Source organism: Theropithecus gelada, chromosome 20 (genome assembly GCF_003255815.1).
Source record: "Theropithecus gelada isolate Dixy chromosome 20, Tgel_1.0, whole genome shotgun sequence".
In the NCBI taxonomy this organism is placed as follows: Eukaryota; Metazoa; Chordata; class Mammalia; order Primates; family Cercopithecidae; genus Theropithecus; species Theropithecus gelada.
In genome coordinates, this window is record NC_037688.1 from 51,827,504 (window position 1) to 51,845,518 (window position 18,015).

Sequence of the window (18,015 nt, forward strand, 5' to 3'; positions counted from 1 at the left end):
ACCGCGGAGGGCCCGGCCTGTGCCCCACCCCACACAGGGCCTCCTGGGGCACGAGTGAGGCCTGAGCTGTCCCTCCCCGTCCCACAGCAGAGCTGCTGGGAGCCACACTGGGAAGACAGACCCTGGGGCACGTGGGGGCCACACACCTGCACACCCAAGATGCCAAAAATGATGAAGAAGGCGCAGCAGATGAGGACGATGTTCCCAATGGGCCTGAGTGACGAGATCAGCGTCTCCACCACCAGCTTGAGGCCCGGGGCCCGGCTGATGACCCTGGAAGAGAGTGAAGGATACACTGAGGTCATCCATGGCAGGAGCTGCCAGGCGCTGGCACAGCTTGGCAAAGGCCCCAAGGTGGGGCTGACTGGGCAGCCTGCGAACAGCCCAGGACTGTGAGAGCAGTGACGGATAGTGGTGTCAGGGGACTGTGCTTCCGGGTTGCCCCAGGAGTCCAGGGGTGCCCCTGGTCCCCACCTCAGAGGCCGCAAGGTCCGCAGCAGACGCAGCACGCGCAGAACGCCCAGGATCTTGGCGCCACCAGCCGAGGCCATGGCCACGACAATGTCGACCAGGGACACCAGCACCAGCAGCCCGTCCAGCAGGTTCCAGCTGCTCTGAAGGTAGGCGTGCTCGCCCGAGAGCAGCCCCAGGGCCACCACCTGGGGAGGGCCAATGGCACTGATCTCAGGCTCAGGCCTGGGGGATCTGGGAAGCTGGCACGCAACTGGTGGGGATGAGGGCAGAATGGGGGCCTGGGAACGAGGGGCAGTCCCCGGGCCCTGTGGTACCTTCACCATCATCTCCGCCACGAAGATGGCCGTGAAGATGTAATTGGAGACGCTGAGGAAGGCCCGCTCCTGCCGGGAGAGCACGGTGGGGGCTGTGTCCACTCCGTCCCTCCCTGGGGGTCGTGGTGGCCTGGGACGATGGGGTTGGCCGACTCACGGTGCTGCCGGGGTCAATGTCAGGCCTCTCCAGGGCGATGGTGACGCAGTTGAGGAAGATGAAGACGAGGACCACGTGATCAAACATCTTGTGCGTGATGATCTTCTGGCAGGAGACGCGGAACCTGGGTGGGCGGGAGCGGGTGAGAGGCGGGGCACAGACAGCGGAGTGGATGGGGGTCGCAGGACAGCCCTGGCCAGGTCTCCACTTCAGCCCCGGTCCCTGTGGTCTGAGAAGGGGGGCCCACCCAGAAATATCCTCCAAGTGCCAGCCCCGCCCAGTGGGGACCTGGGGGCGGGGGTCCCGTGGGCTGGCACGAGCCATGTAGCCTCCTGACCCGGCCTCCTCACCGGTTCTGTGGGGAGAAGAGGTAGAGGGCCCAGGCCTCCCGGCTCCGGCACCACTGCGGCTTGTACGGCTCCAGAACTTTGTGCAGGCGGAAGCAGCAGCTCTGGGGGATGAGAAGTCGGGTTCTCAGAGCCCTGTGCCTGCCTGCCTGGCCCCCCACCAGGGCCCTCTGCGCTCAGCTCGGCCACTCCTCCCAGCCCTCCTCCCGGCACCTTCTCAGCCTTGTCCATCCTCATTCCTCACCCACTGGCCTTTGGGCTCTGGCTTTCTGGCCTCTGGGGCCCGTAGCACAGAACCGCCTCCTTCCCTACCCTGGTGATGGCAGAGTGACCCATGCTGGGAGTCCGCGGGGCCAGGTAGGTGGGTGCTCTTGGGCCCCTGGCTCTGGCTCTGGCTCTGGTGAGTGGTCCTTGACCCACGGGAGCCTGAGAGTCTAGTGGATGCCTGGCCCTGCCTCGGCAGCAGCTCTCAGCCAGTGGCTGACCCACGGTGCAGGGCGCAGCCCCCGTATGCAGGCTGTACATGGATCATCTAGGACACGGCCCCCAGACAGCAGTGGGGGGACTCTGGGATTGGCTGTGGCTGAAACCCTGAATGCTGCTGGATTCCTCCCTGGCCTGGCCTGCTTCTCTCCCCTTCTGAACCTCCCCAGTTAACACCATGCTCTGAATCCCATCTCAAATCCCACTTCAGGGAACCTGCCCCAGACAGAGGGAGGCGAGACGGCTGTGGGCCCAGGGCCACGCACTCACATCCTCTAAGTCGTCGTCAAGCTCGGCCGCATCCTCCCGGTGGCTGTCGACGCGTAGGAAGAACTCACTGGGCAGGGCCACCATCTGCCCGTTGCAGTCGCGACACTTGGTAGGTGGGAGGGGGGCCGGCCGGAGGGGCCGTGGGTCCAGGGACTCGGCCCGCCGCAGTGGGGTGGCACGGGGCCCAGGTGTGGCCCTGCCGTCCTCGGCTTCGTCGTCAGTACTGCCCTTGCCCTCGCCGGACAGCAAGGACTCACGTTCCCCGCACTGGCTGCGGCGCTTGAGGCTGGGGGCACGGCCCAGGCTGCTCCAGCTGGAACGCCGGCTGCTCCAGGCGCCATTGGGGCCCCAGGGGGCGCAGGGAGAACTTCGGAGGCTGGCCTGGGGGGTGGCGGGAGTCAGTGGCCTGACGGCACCACTATTAACACCAATTGCTGGCATTTATGGAGCACCTACTGTGTGCAAACCATATGTGAATCATTTAATGCATAGACAGCCCTGCCAAGGAAGCACGGTGGAGGCTGCGATTTTAGGGGCCCACCCAGCCAACCATAGGCACAATTCATGACAGTCAGGGTGCCCACCTCGCGGGGGTGAGGCCCTGGGCTCTGCTGGGTCAGGGGCCAGAACCAGTGCAGGACCAGACAAAGCGCGGGTGGCCCCAGCGTCCCCAGGAGCACGTTGGGCCTGTGGCTCAGCCTCACATCTGCCCCGCTTCCTCCCCTGCTGGGGCGTCTGCCTCACTCCCGTGCTCCGTGACTGTTGCGGGTGGTACTGCCTGGAGTTCGTTTCAAAACTGCTCCCCTCCAGTTCCCCGGACCCAGAGAGAGGCCCTGACTGTAAAGGGAATCGGGCTGCTTCTCGTGGCAGCGGAACCCCAGGCTTGGCCTGCAGTCTGTTTCCCGGGCACGCTTCTGCCCCCAGCTGCCTTGGGTCATCCCGTGCTGTGCGCTGTGCACTCTGCTAGACCGTTGGCTGCACAGAGGTTCCACGTCTGCCCCTTCACACCGGCCTCGTGGAACAGCAGCCCCGGCTTCCGTTTACAGAAACCAGAGCACTCTTTCCCAGTCTCTGCACAGGGTTGGGACTTTATGGGCATGGGGGAAGGGACCCTCACTCGTGTTTGGGGAAGGCCATAAGGAGCCAGGTGGGGAAAACCTGAAGGGGCCTAAGGGCTGGGGCAGGAGATGGTCCCTACCGGAGGCTTCTGGTCTCCCAGGGGCGGGTCTCCGGAGCTGCTGCTGCCACGCCGAGAGTCTGGGAGGCTGGGGGCTGCGTCCAGGTATGGTGAGCTCTTGGGAGTAGGCATGGGTGTGGCCGCTGTGCACATGATGAGGGGAGGGGACAGGCTGCCTCGTCCCTCCAGGTGCCCGTTGGGGGTCACGGCCAGGGAGCACATCTTCAGCTCTGCACAACACAGGGAGGAACAGGCCCCTAAAGCTGCCAGGCTCCCGGGATCAGGAATCCTCCCACCTAGGACTTGCCCTTGGGGGCCCTGCCCAGCCAGCCCGGCGTACTCCACCCACCAGAACCCGGACCACCCACCGACCACACGCACCTGTGGTCTGGAGCTCTCTGAGCTTGTGGAAGTCCTCCTCGAAGTGGACCGATGTCTTGTCCTCGTCCGTGTCGGATCTGTTGGCGTCACCCTGTACCCCGCAAAGCACAAGGCAGGGATGAGGGCCCTGTGAGTGGGGACCCCTCATGCCAGATGGAAGGCTGGGCTGGCCTGGGAGGTGGGGTGTAGACAGGAGGACCCAGAGGATGATCTCACTGCCAAGGTCGGGGCAGGTAGGTGAGGAATCTGCCTCTCCAGACCAATCCCTGCCCACCCCGCTGGGCTCCTGGCCTCCCCGCTCCTTCTGGAAGGCCCCCCTCCTCATGGAAGCCAGCTTCCCTTCTCTATCCCTCACCTCCTGGCAGGCCCCCCACACCCCTCCCCTCGACCTAAAGCCCTTTTTGCTTCTCATCGCCCTCATCCTGCCAGCAACCCCTTCTCCTGGGCTTCCCCCTCTCCCTGCCTCCTCACCTCCGCCTGAAAGCCCTCCACAAGGATGGCCACCAGCAGGTTGAAGAGCACGTAGTTGCCGAAGGTCATGAGGGCCACGAAGTAGAGGGCGGCCCAGGAGGAGGTGGAGGCCATGCCGTTGTACAGGACCACGTTCCAGTCCTCCTGGGTCAGGATCTGGGGAACAGCAGGGGGACCGGGGTGGTCAGCCCAGCCCCAAAATGCCAGCAAGTCCTTGGGATGGAGGCAGCTCTGGGCACGCAGGACGGCACATCCACCTCTCTGGGGACCAGACTCGGCAGCCAGCACTGCTGCGGGCACCCCTGGGCACTACCTGGAACACGGTGACGATGGCCCACAGCAGGGAGTCAAAGTTCTTTCTGTCGGGCACGGTGTCTCCGGTGTCTGTCTTCAGGCTGAACTTGCAACCGAAAAGGTGCATGCCCAGGATGCTGGGGGCGGGGACAGGGGCGTGTTGAGGGTGGAAGCAGGGGTGTGCTGAGGGGAAGAAGGTGGGGGAGGGGAGAAGAGCGGGAGGAGGGAGGGGCAGGGCTGGCTCTGGCCGTCTGGGCTCTCCTGGCCCCCCACCCTCCCTGGGCGCCCAAGCTCTCTGGCTTACAAGGGACTTCCTACCCCCACAACTCAGTAATGTCCATTCTACAGGCGAGAGGAACAAGACCAGAGGCGGAACAGACGTGGGGAGACCACTCTGGCTTCGGGCGGCAACTGGGACCTGGGACACCTGCCTCATTCAGCCCCTCTGGACCGTGAGAACCCCGCCTGTCTGGCTTCTTACCCTCCAGCTGACCCTGACCCTGAGCTCCAGGCTAGACTGGCACCCAGCGGGCGCTCAGAACAGCCCAGTTGGAGCCTGGTGCCCATCCCCACCCCCAGCACTCTACCCTTATTTCAGTAAGTCCCCAGCTTGTCCACCTGGCAACCCATCTCTGAACCCTGCCATCTGACTCCCTCCATGTCTAGTGCGTGGCACACAGTAGGTGCCCCATCAGTGCTTCTCGAATGAAGGCAGCGGAGGTCGAGTGTCTGCAGATGCCCTGGGGCTGGTGGTGGGAGGGCTCCTTCTGTTTGGGGGCGCCCCGGGCCTGTGCTCCCGGCTGCCCTGGGGTGAGACGCTGGGCGGGCTGGGGGGCCCACCTGAAGATGAAAATGAAGAGCATGAGCAGCGTGCAGAAGGTGGCCACGTTGTCCATGGTCTTCACCAGTACCACAAGCTGGCGCCGCAGCGCTGGCAGGAAGCGCACCAGCTTCAGCACACGCAGCAGCCGGAAGGTGCGCAGCACAGACAGACCACCGTCCGCCTGTCCCACGATCTCCCAGACGCTGCGGATGGGTGGGGGCGACGGTCAGCGGGGCCACGGTCCCCGACCCCGGCCCTCCGCCCACTGGAAGTGGAATTAACAGCCAGGGAACCACAGTGGCCCGTGTGCTGCATCCCACAGACGGGAGCAGGTCTGGCTACATCGAGAGGCATGAGCAGCTGCGGACGCACCTCAAAAGCCTCTTGACCTGCTGACAGCCCCAGCGGCTGTCTGGCCCCCAGCACCCCCGGGAAAGCACAAGCCTGGCTCTGGCCAGGTCAAGGAAGCTCCTTCGCCGAGGACGCTCTCCTGTCCCGGGACTTCCACAGCCAGACCTGGCTTGTCCATTCTGCTCACCCACTCCCTGCCCCGGGGTGTGAGACCCCTCACCCGTCTCTACTCTCAAGGGATGAGCTTCCTTCTAGGGGAAGATGGGCGGCGTTTCCCCTCAAATTTTCCCAATCCTTTCTGGTTTAATTTTGTTGCAGCAAATGCTCCCCCAACGGCAAACATGATTCAGCCTCTTAAGCTGGTCTTTCTCGCTGGGTCTGGCCCCAAACAGCTCAGCCCTGAGGCCACTGCACACCTGCATTGTTCCTGCAGGGAACAGCTCTTCTAGTTTCCAGAAACATCCTTCTGAGATACAGCTGACCTAACAAGTGTGCACCTAGTAGCGCCTGCAGGGAAGCATAGGGTCTGGGAAGGGGACTCTGCCCAGGACAGTCCCCTGGGGCACTGGGGACACCAAGCACCTGCTTCCCACAGCTTGTCATAAAGAGCCGTGTCGCTGCCAGCACTTCCTCCTGTGCTCAGCGTTTTGCTCTGCAGGTGGATTCTTTGCCAGACAGTGGGGCTTCCCAGGCCCCTCTGGCCTGGGGAGCGGGTGGGGACCCACCTGATGACCACGATGATGCCGTCGAAGATGTTGTACGGGTTCCGGATATAACCCAGAGGGCCACAGGCCAGCAGTTTCAGCAACATCTCCAAGGCGAACATGCTGGTGAACACAATGTTGCTGATCTCCAGGGCGTGAGTCAGTTCCTCGGGCTGCAGGCAGAGGTGGGGACAATCAGGTGACCCCATCCATGGCTCCCAACCCTCCTCAGCACTTATCTAGGAGCAGGTTTGGCTGCATCAAGACCCAAGAGATCAGGAGGGTTGCAGCAGCATCTCAGGAGCCTAATCAGTTGCTATCTAGAGAGGAGACCAAGACCCCAAGGAGGTTCCCTCCAGCAGAGGCTCAGCGTACCTAGTCTCCTATCCTCACCATCCCCGGCTTTCTGGGGCCCTGCCTGACTGTCCTACCATCACATCAGGCACTGGGGCTGCTGGAAGGCTCTTGAGACTCCCCAGGCCCTGCAAGCACGACAGGGAGCCAGCCCCGTGCCCAGGCCGGCCCGCACCTGCTCATGGTACTCCACACCCATGCTCAGCGTGTTGACGAGGATGGCCATCATGATGCCGCGGCTGAAGTACTTGCTGTCCACGATGCGGCGCAGCTTGCCGCTGAAGGTAGCCCAGAGGTGGCCCAGTCTGCCTGGCTCGCCCGGGGCTGCCCTCTGCTGTGCCCGCCGCCGGGGGCTGCCTGGGCCTGGTATGTCTGTCGCAGGGGGTGGTTGCATGGGATCCCGGCGGTCACTGTGCCGGACGTCCTGCGTGAATTCGTAGATGCCACGGCCATCTGAGTCTCCACTCTCTGAGCCACTGAGCTCCCCCTCCGGGTCCTCCAGGGCACGGGTGCAGTATGGGCAGCTCTTCAGCTCACAGGTCAGCGTGCCTGCTGGGGGGCTGGGCAGGGGGCAGGGCACGCTGAGGCCTGACAGATGGCCAGGGGCCTGGCCCAGTCCTGTGGGAGAGGGCACAGACAGGGGCAGGCCCACTCAGTGGTGCTGCCACAGGGGCCCGGGAACCCACACACACAGGAGCGGTAGGGTGAACGTATCCCCCACAAAAAGATCCATCCAGAGTCCAACCTCCAGAACCTGCAAATGGACTTCACAGAAAGTAGGATCTCTGCAGGTGTCATGAGTTAAAATGAAGAATGAGGAATGAGGCTATCCTGGAGTAGGGAGGGCCCTGAGCCACGACTGTTCCAATAAGAAAACAAACAGCCACGTGAAGACAGACAGAGACCGCAGGCACGTGTCGACAAGCCGGGGATTGGCAAAACCAGAACGCAGGAGAGGTGAGGAGAGTTCTCCCCCAGAGCCTCCAGAGAAAGAACCCTGCAACGCCCAGATTTTGGACCACCAGCCTCCACTGCTGAGAGTGAGTTTCCACTGTTCCAAGCCCACTAGTTCGTGGTGACAGCAGCCACAGACATCAGAAAAGCCATACATTCGGGCACATACTGGGCACATTCACACACACACCTGGGCACACAGGCCCACCCCCACAGCCGCATTCCTGCTCACCTACTGGGGCAGGGACACACTTAGGTGCAGAGACGTTTGCCTGCCTTAGGCTGTGCCATCTGCAGACATGTAACACCAGCCACTTCCCAGCAGCCACAGCACACAGTGCAGTTAGCTACGGGATTCTGTTGGACTCCATGCAAGCAAACCACGATCACTCCAACACGAAACTGACATAAAAATGACCAGCCAGCCGTCCTGTGATGTTTTCATGCTGTCTTTGGAACCCGTGTGCCTCTTATGATGCACAGTGGCTGGACTCCCACAGTTCAAGGGTTAGAAGCACGTGCCCCTGACACTGTTGCCTGCATACCCTGGGTACCAGTGCATGAGGGCACACAGCATCCTGGCACCCTCAGTTGCACCCATCCCGGCCACGGGGAACACACCCCTGCCTGTGTCTCTACATCTGTGTACAGAACCAGGAAGGACCCCCAGGGCTGTGTGGAACCCTACCATCTGGGGGTCCTGGAGTCTCCCATTCACCTGGTCAACGTAGGCCCAGGCCTTGGGCAGGAGAACCCTGCACCAGCCTCTCTCTTCCTGACTGGCTGACTCTGTGACGGTACCTCCCCCACACTCCCCCACTCGGTGTCCCCACCTAGAATGAGGGCCAGCCTCAATGGCCACGAAGGGCACTGCAAGTCCTCCAGGGAAGTGTCCAGTCTGTGGACACAAGCATGTGGTCCCTCTCGGAGCCGGGCAGGGGCAACGGATGCTGGCCCAGGAGGGTCTGACAGGCCTTGTCAGGTTCAGAATCCCACCTCCGTGGCCACCACGCCTGCTGTGAGATGTGGGCCACGGGGGCTTGCTTTGGCACTGACGGGGGCAGGACCTCCCTCTTTTCCCTTCTTATGGGTTCCAGAGGCATGGCTGGTCTGTCCCACAAATCAAAGCTGGGCTCATGAGAGTGCTTAGACTGGGGGCAGGAACGACACACTGGAGACCCTGCCCGCCCTGCCTAGGTCCCACCGCCTCCTCCATGGGGTGGGGCTGGGTCCTCACCATGCTCCCCGACCACATGCTGGATCTTCTCGTAGGGATCGGGGCTATTCAAGCTCAAGGGGCTGTGCCCCCCAGTGCCTGGAGGCCCACTGGCCCACTTCCCCTTGGGTCCGGGACTGGTGCTGCCTCTGCCGCTGCCCATCCCTGAGGACAGGATGGTGGGGTAGTTCATGGTGCCCAGCCCCGTGGCCAGTTTGAGGCTGGCGGCAGCGGTGGCAGCGGCACGTGCCACCTGGGCCCTCTCCTGCGGCCCCTCTATGTGGCAGTCGGCATGATAGATGCTGTGCACAGACTCTGCGTCGGGTGCTCTGCTGCCTGGGGAGGGTGGTGAGGGGGGCGCGCCGGCCCGCACCAGCCTGGTGTCGCAGGCGCCTGGCTCAGGGCCGGGCCTGCGGGGGCTGCTGTGGCTGAAATGGTAGTGGTGGTGGTGGTGGTGGTGATGGTGGTAGACCAGGTGGTGCACCGAGGCTGTGTGCCTGCCCGCCCGGCGCTGGCGGTGCCCGGGACCCTGGCCTTGCACAGCGCTAGGGTCCACCTTCTTGCGCCAGCGGCTCTGCCAGCGGGCATAGAGGCGCAAGCCGCGCCGCTTGACCTTGCGGAATATGTGGCCCACATACTTCAGCAGCTCTTCGTAGCAGCTGCCAGGCTCGGAGAAGCTGGCCAGAGTGCTGTCGTTGGAGAGGTGGCGCGCCCGCTGCTCCCGCATCAGCTGGCTCTCCCGCTGCTTTGTCTCTGAGAACTGTGTGGCAATCACCACCAGGCACAGGTTGATCATGAAGAAGGAGCCCACCTGTGACGGGGGCAGGCAGGTGGGTGGCAGTGAGTGAGTGAGTCTCTGATTCGCCACTGAGCCCTACTGCGCGCTGCCTATTCGAGTGGGGGCCACGCCATAAGCACAGTGGATGGGGTGCCCTGCTATGGGCAGGTTACTGCGGTGTTCACTGCTGAGTCCCCACGTCTGCAGCAGGCGGCACACAGTAGCTATTTTATGCCTATTTGGACGAAAGACCTGAAACCCTCTTTCCTGTCTCTCCATGTGGCTCAGCCCTTCCTTTGCCTGCAGGTCTGCCCTTGAGATGACCCTCTCAACGGTGGCCACTCTCCCCTCCCCAGCACCCCAGGTGTGTTTCCTCCTTAGCACCGGCCAGTGTGCAGCAAATCTCTGCTCGCTCTCCTGGCTTGCTCTCTGAGAACAAGCTGCGGATGTCTGTCTGCTTCTGTTACCTGCTGGGTCCTCGCAGGGTGGCTCCAGGTACACCCAGGACCCCACAGATGTCTGCGGCCTGATTAACCCAACTCTGTTGGGACCCCATGGGGCCTGTGAGAGGACCAGGTGAGGAGCACACCTGGGGCCACACGTGCTGTGGAAAGCTGCGCTGGGAGGCTGTGTACTCTCCAGAGGTGTTCCTGGCTTTTCAGCCCCGAGCCAGCACCCACAGGCCTGGACCCTGTCTAGGTGGTGGCATGGCCTCTTGAAGTCCCCGACCGCATCTCCCTACCCCCGCAAGCTCTGCCCCCCTCCCTTCAACTGGAGGCCAGACAGAAGCCCCTGTGACCACCCAGGTACCCCACCCCACCTCCAGCCAGCTAACACCAGGGCCCATCATGGCGACCGCTGCCGCCCACACTCACGATGATGAGCAAGATGAAATAGATGAAATTGTAGAACGAGTGGGCGTCCATGACGTAGTACATGATGTCCACCCAGCCTTCCAGCGTGATCACCTGGGGGGGCGGTGGCTGGACTTGGGCCCGCACGACCCCTCCTCCCCCACCCCGTGCCCCCTGGGGTCTCGGCTGGGGGGTGAGTCCTGCACCCGCTCCCCTGCCGTGCCCCAGGGTCCCCGTCCCACCTTCTTGCCGCCCACCTGGAAGATGGCGATCCAGGCGTAGCCAATGTTGTCGAAGTTGATGGCACCGTTGTGGGGGTTGGAGTCGCCCGAGCGGCACACGTTGTAGTACTGGTTCCAGTTGATGCAGGCGTTGCGCGTGGCGCCCACCCCCTCCGCCTGTGGCTGCACGTAGGCCTCCCAGCCCAGCGTGCAGGGCACGCGCAGCTCGCGGCGGCTGGGGATGTGTGAGCACTTCTGCATGCCATTGTCTCGGCGCGAGGAGCAGATGAACGGGTTCTCCTCACCCTCCTCCGTCTGGTAATACGGCCGCAAGAAGGTCAGGTTGTTGTTTCTGGGGACGGGCACAACCAGGGCCAAGAGGTACGATCAGGATCAGGGACGGTCAGGGTCAGGGGCACGATCAGGGTCAGGACCAGTGGACCAATCATGGTTAGGGAGGCACACTTAGGGTCAGGGGGCGTGATAGGACCTGGGGTCACGACCAGGATCAGGGGACACAGCCAGAACCAGAGTCAAGGACACAGCGGTACTGCAGAAACCACACCCTCCTCAGCCCCAATCCACAGAGATAAAGACACAAAGGAACAGGGATAGACAGAGAAATTGACAAAGAACAGCAAAGAGAAACAGGGAGGAGGACCCAGGAGCCAGAAACCCAGGCTCAGACCTCAGCTCCTCCTGGAAGGGTATGAGGGGGGAGGGGCAAGGGACTAGGAGAGGGAACCCTGGGGTGAGGGAGGGGAGGCAGCCCTGGGGTGAGGGCCGAGGAAATCCTGGGGTGAGGGATGAGGGGAGGGGACCCCAGAGCAGGAGTGGAGAAATCCCAGGACAGGCGCTGAGGGGACCCCGGGGCATGGGCTGAGGGGCTCCTGGGGTGAAGGGAGGTGACTGCAGGACAACGGCTGAGAGAACCCTGAGGTAAGGAGAGGCGATCCCAGAGTAAGGGATGAGAGGACCCTGGGGTGAGGGCTGAGGAGAGACCCCAAGGTGAGGGCTTAGGAGAGACCGCAAGGTGAGGGCTGAGAGGAGACTCCGGGGTGAGGGCTGAGGGGAGACCCCGGGGTGAGGGCTGAGGGGAGACCCCGGGGTGAGGGCTGAGGGGAGACCCCGGGGAGAGGGCTGAGGGGAGACCCCGGGGTGAGGGCTGAGGGGAGACCCCGGGGTGAGGGCTGATGGGAGACCCCGGGGTGAGGGCTGAGGGGAGACCCCGGGGTGAGGGCTGAGGGCTGAGGGGACCCCGGGGTGAGGGGTGAGGGGACTCGGGGGTGAGGAGAGGGGACGGAGTGTGGGGACTAATGTGTCCTGCGGGCTGAGAAAAAGCGGCACTGGGGGCGGGGCCTATACTGCAGTTTCGCGGGGCAAGCGACTGCATGTGGGCGGAGCCATGTGAGGCGGGGACTTGACTGCATGGTGGGCGGAGCCATGTGGGGCAGGGCCGGACTGCATGATGGGCAGTGCCATGTGGGGCGGTGACAGACCGCATGGTGGGCGGAGCCATGATGGGGTGGGGGGCGGTGCAGGTGACTGCATGGTGGGCGGAGACTATATCGTGGGCAGAACCATGGGGGGAGCGGGAAGGACGGATGACTGCATGGTGGGCGGAGCCATGATGGGGGGAGGGGGGCGGGGGGGGGGGGGGGGAAGAGGACAGGAGGAACAGGTGGCGGCAGGGGGGGCGGGGGCGGGGAGGGAGGGGGGGGGGGGGGGCGGGTGACTGCATGATGGGCAGAGCCACGTGGGGCGGTAACTGTGTTGGGTGGAGCCACATGGTGTGTTACATGCATGGTGGGCGGGGCCTCACAAGGGTCACGGGGGTGGGGCCTGGGCACCTGACAAAGGCACTGTCCAGGAAGCAGCGGTTCCGCAGGAGGCCAGCCCACAGCTGGACGCCAACGATGCCGAAAATGAAGAAGACGAAGAAGCAGAGCAGAAGGACATTCCCCAGCATGGGCAGCGTGTCCAGCAGCAGAGTGACCAGGATTCGCATGCCTGTGGGCAGCAGGGCCAGGATTGGCACTCCTAAGCCCTGCACGGGCGTCCTCGGGGCTACAGCCCCTCCTGGATCCGCTGAGTCCCGTCCACTGTTCACAGCGGGTGTCCACGCCCACCGCACACTGACTCAGGGCACCCCCTGGTGACTTTCCTGCACCCCTAGGGTGATCGGGGCTCCCCTCCTACCACCGCCAGCCTCCAGGGACACTGACACCCATCCAGAGGTGTGCCAGGTCTCCACCTCCAACCATCCCAGGATGGCAGGCCTGCTGCTTTTGGAGGGCTGCGGTGTGGAGGGGTGGGAGCGGAGGCAGGGGACTGCCCGCGGCAGGTCTGACCGTGCGGTATCTCAGGGGCTCGGGATGACCAGGTGGAGCTTAGTGGCGCTCAAGGCTTGTCCAGCGGCACCCTGAAGTCGCCATCGAGGCAGCAGCGGCCTCGGGAGCCCCAGAATCTCAGGTGGTGGGCTGCCTCCGGGGGTCTCTGCAGCAGCTCTGGGATCCTGAAACCTTTCTGATGCCCAGTGAGAATCCTGCCAGAGCAGAGCCCCACCTCAGAGAGGCTGCTGGAGGTGGTGGGGAGGACAGGCAGTGGCTTTTCAAGAGGTACCACTGCAGCCATCGGTCCTGGGTGCTATGAGCTACGTGAACTCCAGATTAATCCAGCAAGGGGGTCAGCCAAGCCCCATGCGCCCCTTGCTCCATCCTGGGCCTGCTCCCCCAAGACGTTCTTTTCCCCAAATTTAAGCAAAGGCCAGGCTGAGGCTGCAGGCAGAGCCCTGGGCCAGGAGCCTGGGGACGCTAAGGTCTCACCCAGCACCCACGGGTATCAATGGCAAAATGGGCCCCTCAGGTCATGGGGTGAGTCAGAGCCAGGAGGGGCACTGAAGTGTCAAAAGAGCCGACAGGAGCAGACAATCGGTGAGCACTGCCCTGGCCAGACCGCACTGCCTCAAAGATCACAGATGATCCTAGGGTCAGACTGGACCCCAGGCCAACAGAATGGGATGCAGCCCTGAACATGCCCTTATTATCAGGAACGTTATTATGCAGTCTGGAAGAGTTCCCTAATTCCCTCGAGACAGGAGCAGGTCCCCAGGAGGCCAGACTGCTGGCCACAATTAGCGCCACTCTGGGAATTTAACCTGAAAAGTAAACATCTGTGGAATTCCAGGGGGCTGTGTATGCTGGGTTACTTCATGCTCCAACAGGTGGGGCCAGGCCGGTGTGCAGACTGAGCATACAGTGGGTGCCGGGCAAAGGGCCAAGAGCCACACGTGCGTCCACTCACCGCAGGCTCAGCCACCCTTGGGGTCATGGCTACCCCTGTACGCCACTATTCTAGGAGAAACTGAGGTTCAGGCTCTGTTAATCAGTGTCACACAGTATTCAAGCCCTATCTGAGCCGCACAGTTGAGCCAAGGCAGGCAGGGGGAAGGCAGGCTCGGGAACCAGCGGCTCGGGGACAAGTGGCACCTGCCTTTTGGGAAGCTAGAGGCTCCAGGGGAAGGAGTGCCTAGCCCTGGGGATCTGTGACTTTGGGGGGTTGCTGCAGGTCAAGCCCTGAGTGCCAGGGCCACCAGGACCCTGGTTAGGTAGCCAGAAAGGTTGTGTTATACCGGCATGTGCACACATGGGGCCACTCCTACACACAGCGTGCACTCGGGGCCTCTTACGGCCTCGTGGGAGCTGCACCCACCCCCAGGAGCCAGAGCAACTGAATGTAGCCGAGGGCTTTAAAGAACGATCCCACCCCATCCCCTGACGCCGGTGGGTGGCCCGGGTTTGACCGGATCTTTCCCAAACAAGAAGGCATGGGACTTCCCGGGAAGCTTTTCCTCTGCCTCCCCTCATCCCCAGCGCACAGCAGACACACAGCAGCTCCTCTCCACCAGGCCCCCTCCTCACGCCTGCTGGCCAAGTCCTGAAGGGTTTCCAGCCTTCCTTCTAGAAAATCAGCTGCTCAGCAGGGGACATGGAGGCCCAGCCCTGGCCAGCCAGCTTCCCCTCTTCCCTTGGGTGGGGCTCCTGGCAGGAGGGTGGGGGCCAGAAGCAGTGGCGGGTAGGGAGGGTGAGCTGTCCTCAGGACAGGTGTCAGGCTCTCCCCTGGCCTGTGTGGGAGTGAAGGGGGTGCTGCACAGAGCCCCCAGCTGAGCTGAGCTGCACTCACAAGGGTGTCTCCACCAGCCATGAGCCACACTAGGATGCGCCAGACAGCAAATCCACCAGGGATCTGCTTGGCCCCCAGCCTTGCCCCAGATGCCATGCAGAGGAGGAACTTGAGGTTGTCACTCGGCCATGTGGGAGCCAGGGACCCTGTGAATGCTAGCTGCCCACCACACCCCAGCTTGATTCTCCCCAGACCTGCAGGGCACACGGATAGTGGCAGGGGCCCCCCCAGTGCTGGGGTCCGGGCTGGGGCCTGAGTGCCTGGGAATCTTCACCTCCCAGTCCTGTGCTCCTGTGAGCCCTTCTGAGAGCTCTGCAGGGCTGGCGGACACCCAAGTCTGTCGGTCTCAAGCCCAGGTGGGGCTGGTCACTTACTCGGCACGCGATTGATGGCACGGAGGGGCCGCAGCACCCGCACGGTCCTGATAGCCGAGAGGCTCACGTTGTGTCCATCCAACGAGTACTCCATCATGCTGGGGGTGGGGCCGAGAGGGAGCAGCTCAGCGAGGGGCCCAGGCGGCCAGAGGTGGGGATGGGTGCACAGCAAGGTGGGCAGGCACAGAGTCGGCCAGCCCGGCACCCGGAGGGCCTTGAATCGGCCAGGATAGCCCCCAAGGTAGCAGGAGCACGACCCTTGGTCACACCAGGCGGCCACCTCCCTCACCTGTGCCCAGGAAGGAGGATCTCCGGAGTCCCAGACAGGGTCCCTGGTTCTACCTGGATCCCTCCAGAACACACCTCCCATCTTTCTTTACAGGTGGGACACAGGGATCCCTGTGGGGGGGGGGGGGGGGGGGGCGGGGCCCCTTCGCCAGCGCTGTGGCCTCTCCGAGGCGGGGCCTACCCCGCCACGACGATGAAGAAATCCAGCCTGTTCCACGTGTCACCCAGGTAACACTTCTGCCCGAACAGCCCTAAGGCCACCATCTTGATGACCATCTCCACCGCGAAAAAGGCGAAAATGAAGGCGTCAAAGGCCTGGGGGAGGAGAAATCAGGAGAGCCCATGGAACGGCTCAGCTCAGCCCACTCCCCTCAAGCCTGAGCCCCGCCCCCACCCGACACCCCGCCCCGAACCTCACCCCGCTCCCAGCCCCGCCACACGGAGCCCCGCCCCAGCCTGAGCCCCGCCCCCACGCCCCGCCCCACCTTGAACCTTACCCCGCCCCCAACCCTGCCACACCCCGAGCCACACCCCCGCCCCACCCGATGCCCCGCCCCGCCTTGAACCTCACCTCGCCCTAGCCCCGCCCCACCCCCGAGCCACGCCCCGCCCCGCCCCCGAGCCACGCCCCTCACCTCCAGGATGTTGCAGCGCTCGGACCCGCACTCGACGTCCTCACAGGGCCGGAACATGCCCAGGGTCACGCAGTTGAGCATGATCACCAGCATGCTCACGTGCTCGAACCACGTGTCGCCGCGGGTTAAGGAGCACGCCGGCGCAGCCCGGGACCCGCCCCCACGGGGCCCTCCAAGTGTCCACCCGGTCGCCTGGTGCCCCGCCATGGGTGTGCGCGCGTGGGGGCGTCCAGGATGGGGACCTGCAGGGCCCACGGACAGTCCTGAAAGCAGCCACCAGGTGGCACCGGGAGCCTGCGCCTGGCCGGGCTCTGCGCCGTGGGGGTCGCTGTCCCAGACCCGGCCCCCAGGCCCCCGGCGTTGGCTCATTAAGAAAGCGGGGTGCAGGAACCCTCGGGGGGCTGGCCGCGTCAGGAGTGAGGCCCCACTGAGGACCACTCAGACTCCCAGAGCCTAGCTGCCCACGTGGGGCCCAGGCTGCCTAGGGCTCCCTTGCTGGGGGGCTGCAGGCAGGGCGCCCTGCGCAACTGGGAGGGCTCCAGGGGATGTCCGGGTACCGCCACGTGACCCACCGGGACAGGACTCCCCGTCCCACCCTCCAGGCCTGGGCGGCGGCACACTTGGGGCAGGCTTTCCGGGCCCTCCGTCCCAGGGCTGCAGGGCCCCACTCTGACCAGGGAACCAGAGGAAGGAGGGAGGGGCAATCCGGTGATGACTGTGGACCTGGAGCGACCTTCCTTAAGGTAGACAGAAGTCGGCATTTAGAAAACGCCAACTTGTCAGCAAACAGCCTCGGGAAGTCCCCCAGCTCTGCCAGCCCCTGCCGTCCCCAACACGTGGGAACTGAGGAGGGGATGCAGCTGGGCATCCACTCACAGCTAGTTCGGGGGCAGCCTGGTGGCTGTCCCCACCCTTGGCTCTGGACTTGGGCCTGTGCTTGACTCTCAGTGGCCGCCCTTCCTGGCACCCACCTCGCGCAGACCACAGGCCTCAGCGCCCGGGGCTCCCCCTCACCCCTGGCAGGATGATGGTAGCAGCAGCGCCCCCTGCCCAACACGGGCCATGCTCACTACAGCAAAGGTCCCGGGTGCTGTGTGCAGCACTGAGGTCAGGGTCTGACTGTCTGAAACTCTCAGGGATGACAGCAAGGGCAGCTGCCACAGTAGGAGGGGAAGAGGCTCAGTGACGAGGACCTTCCCTGCCTTCGCCTGTCAGTCCAGCCTGGAGCCCCTCCCTCAGGGACCCCAGCAACCCATCCCAGAACCCTCCCTCCCACAAAGCCAGGGCCCCAGCCTCCTGGCAGGTCAGCATTTGATGCCAGTGCCACGGCTACCAGGCCACCGATGTAATTACGCATTCCCGCCAAGAGGGCAGTAATTACACTTGATGGGTTCAGCAGTAACAGACCCTCAGCTGTAACACGGCTGCAAGAAGCTGAAATCAGCCTCCCGCCAAGGCAGCTGGCATGCTGGCACGGCCACACCGTTGTCCCGTAGGTGGGCGAGGCCACAGCACGCACTGCCGCCTACCGGTGACGCACCCAGTGCAAGCCCAGCGGCCAGTGTGTGAGCGCGCTCACAGCAAGCCTCGGAACACGGTCCTTGCTGGATGAGGTGGGGGTGGGGTTTGCGTGACCGGCTCAAGGTGGTGGGGGCAGGAGCGGAGGCCCCGCTGTGGAAGCCGTGCCAGGCCCCTTGGCCTCTCCTGGCCTCCTGACCCAATGCCAGTGCAAGGGAACGACGGCGGATGGCAGCTCTGCCCCCCGCCTCGGGCACCTCTGTCCCCTAACTGCTGCAAATAGCACCTTTCTGCGGGGCTGGCTGGGGACTGTCTTTGTGCATCTCTGAGGGCCGTCATTTCCCGGGGGGAGGGATTTTCTTTTTTTTTTTTTTTTTTTTTTTTTTTTTTTTTTT

General features: G+C 63.7%; 1 protein-coding gene across 2 annotated transcripts in view; it reads right to left on the bottom strand.

Moving 5' to 3' along the window:
• Window positions 1-18,015, bottom strand: part of CACNA1H (calcium voltage-gated channel subunit alpha1 H) — a 66,974-nt gene that overhangs the window by 10,277 nt on the left and 38,682 nt on the right. For both annotated transcript variants that reach the window (XM_025370173.1, XM_025370172.1), the window contains exons 2-21: window positions 16,103-16,214; window positions 15,649-15,782; window positions 15,180-15,277; window positions 12,474-12,633; window positions 10,660-10,975; window positions 10,424-10,516; window positions 8,792-9,581; window positions 6,776-7,218; window positions 6,268-6,419; window positions 5,209-5,394; window positions 4,388-4,505; window positions 4,075-4,230; window positions 3,604-3,694; window positions 3,244-3,452; window positions 2,046-2,426; window positions 1,296-1,396; window positions 946-1,069; window positions 789-857; window positions 475-659; window positions 147-273 (exon numbers count right to left, since the gene is read on the bottom strand). In XM_025370173.1, the coding sequence (XP_025225958.1) occupies window positions 147-273; window positions 475-659; window positions 789-857; window positions 946-1,069; window positions 1,296-1,396; window positions 2,046-2,426; window positions 3,244-3,452; window positions 3,604-3,694; window positions 4,075-4,230; window positions 4,388-4,505; window positions 5,209-5,394; window positions 6,268-6,419; window positions 6,776-7,218; window positions 8,792-9,581; window positions 10,424-10,516; window positions 10,660-10,975; window positions 12,474-12,633; window positions 15,180-15,277; window positions 15,649-15,782; window positions 16,103-16,214 (4,045 nt within the window). The remainder of the gene's footprint in view (window positions 1-146; window positions 274-474; window positions 660-788; window positions 858-945; window positions 1,070-1,295; window positions 1,397-2,045; window positions 2,427-3,243; window positions 3,453-3,603; window positions 3,695-4,074; window positions 4,231-4,387; window positions 4,506-5,208; window positions 5,395-6,267; window positions 6,420-6,775; window positions 7,219-8,791; window positions 9,582-10,423; window positions 10,517-10,659; window positions 10,976-12,473; window positions 12,634-15,179; window positions 15,278-15,648; window positions 15,783-16,102; window positions 16,215-18,015) is intronic.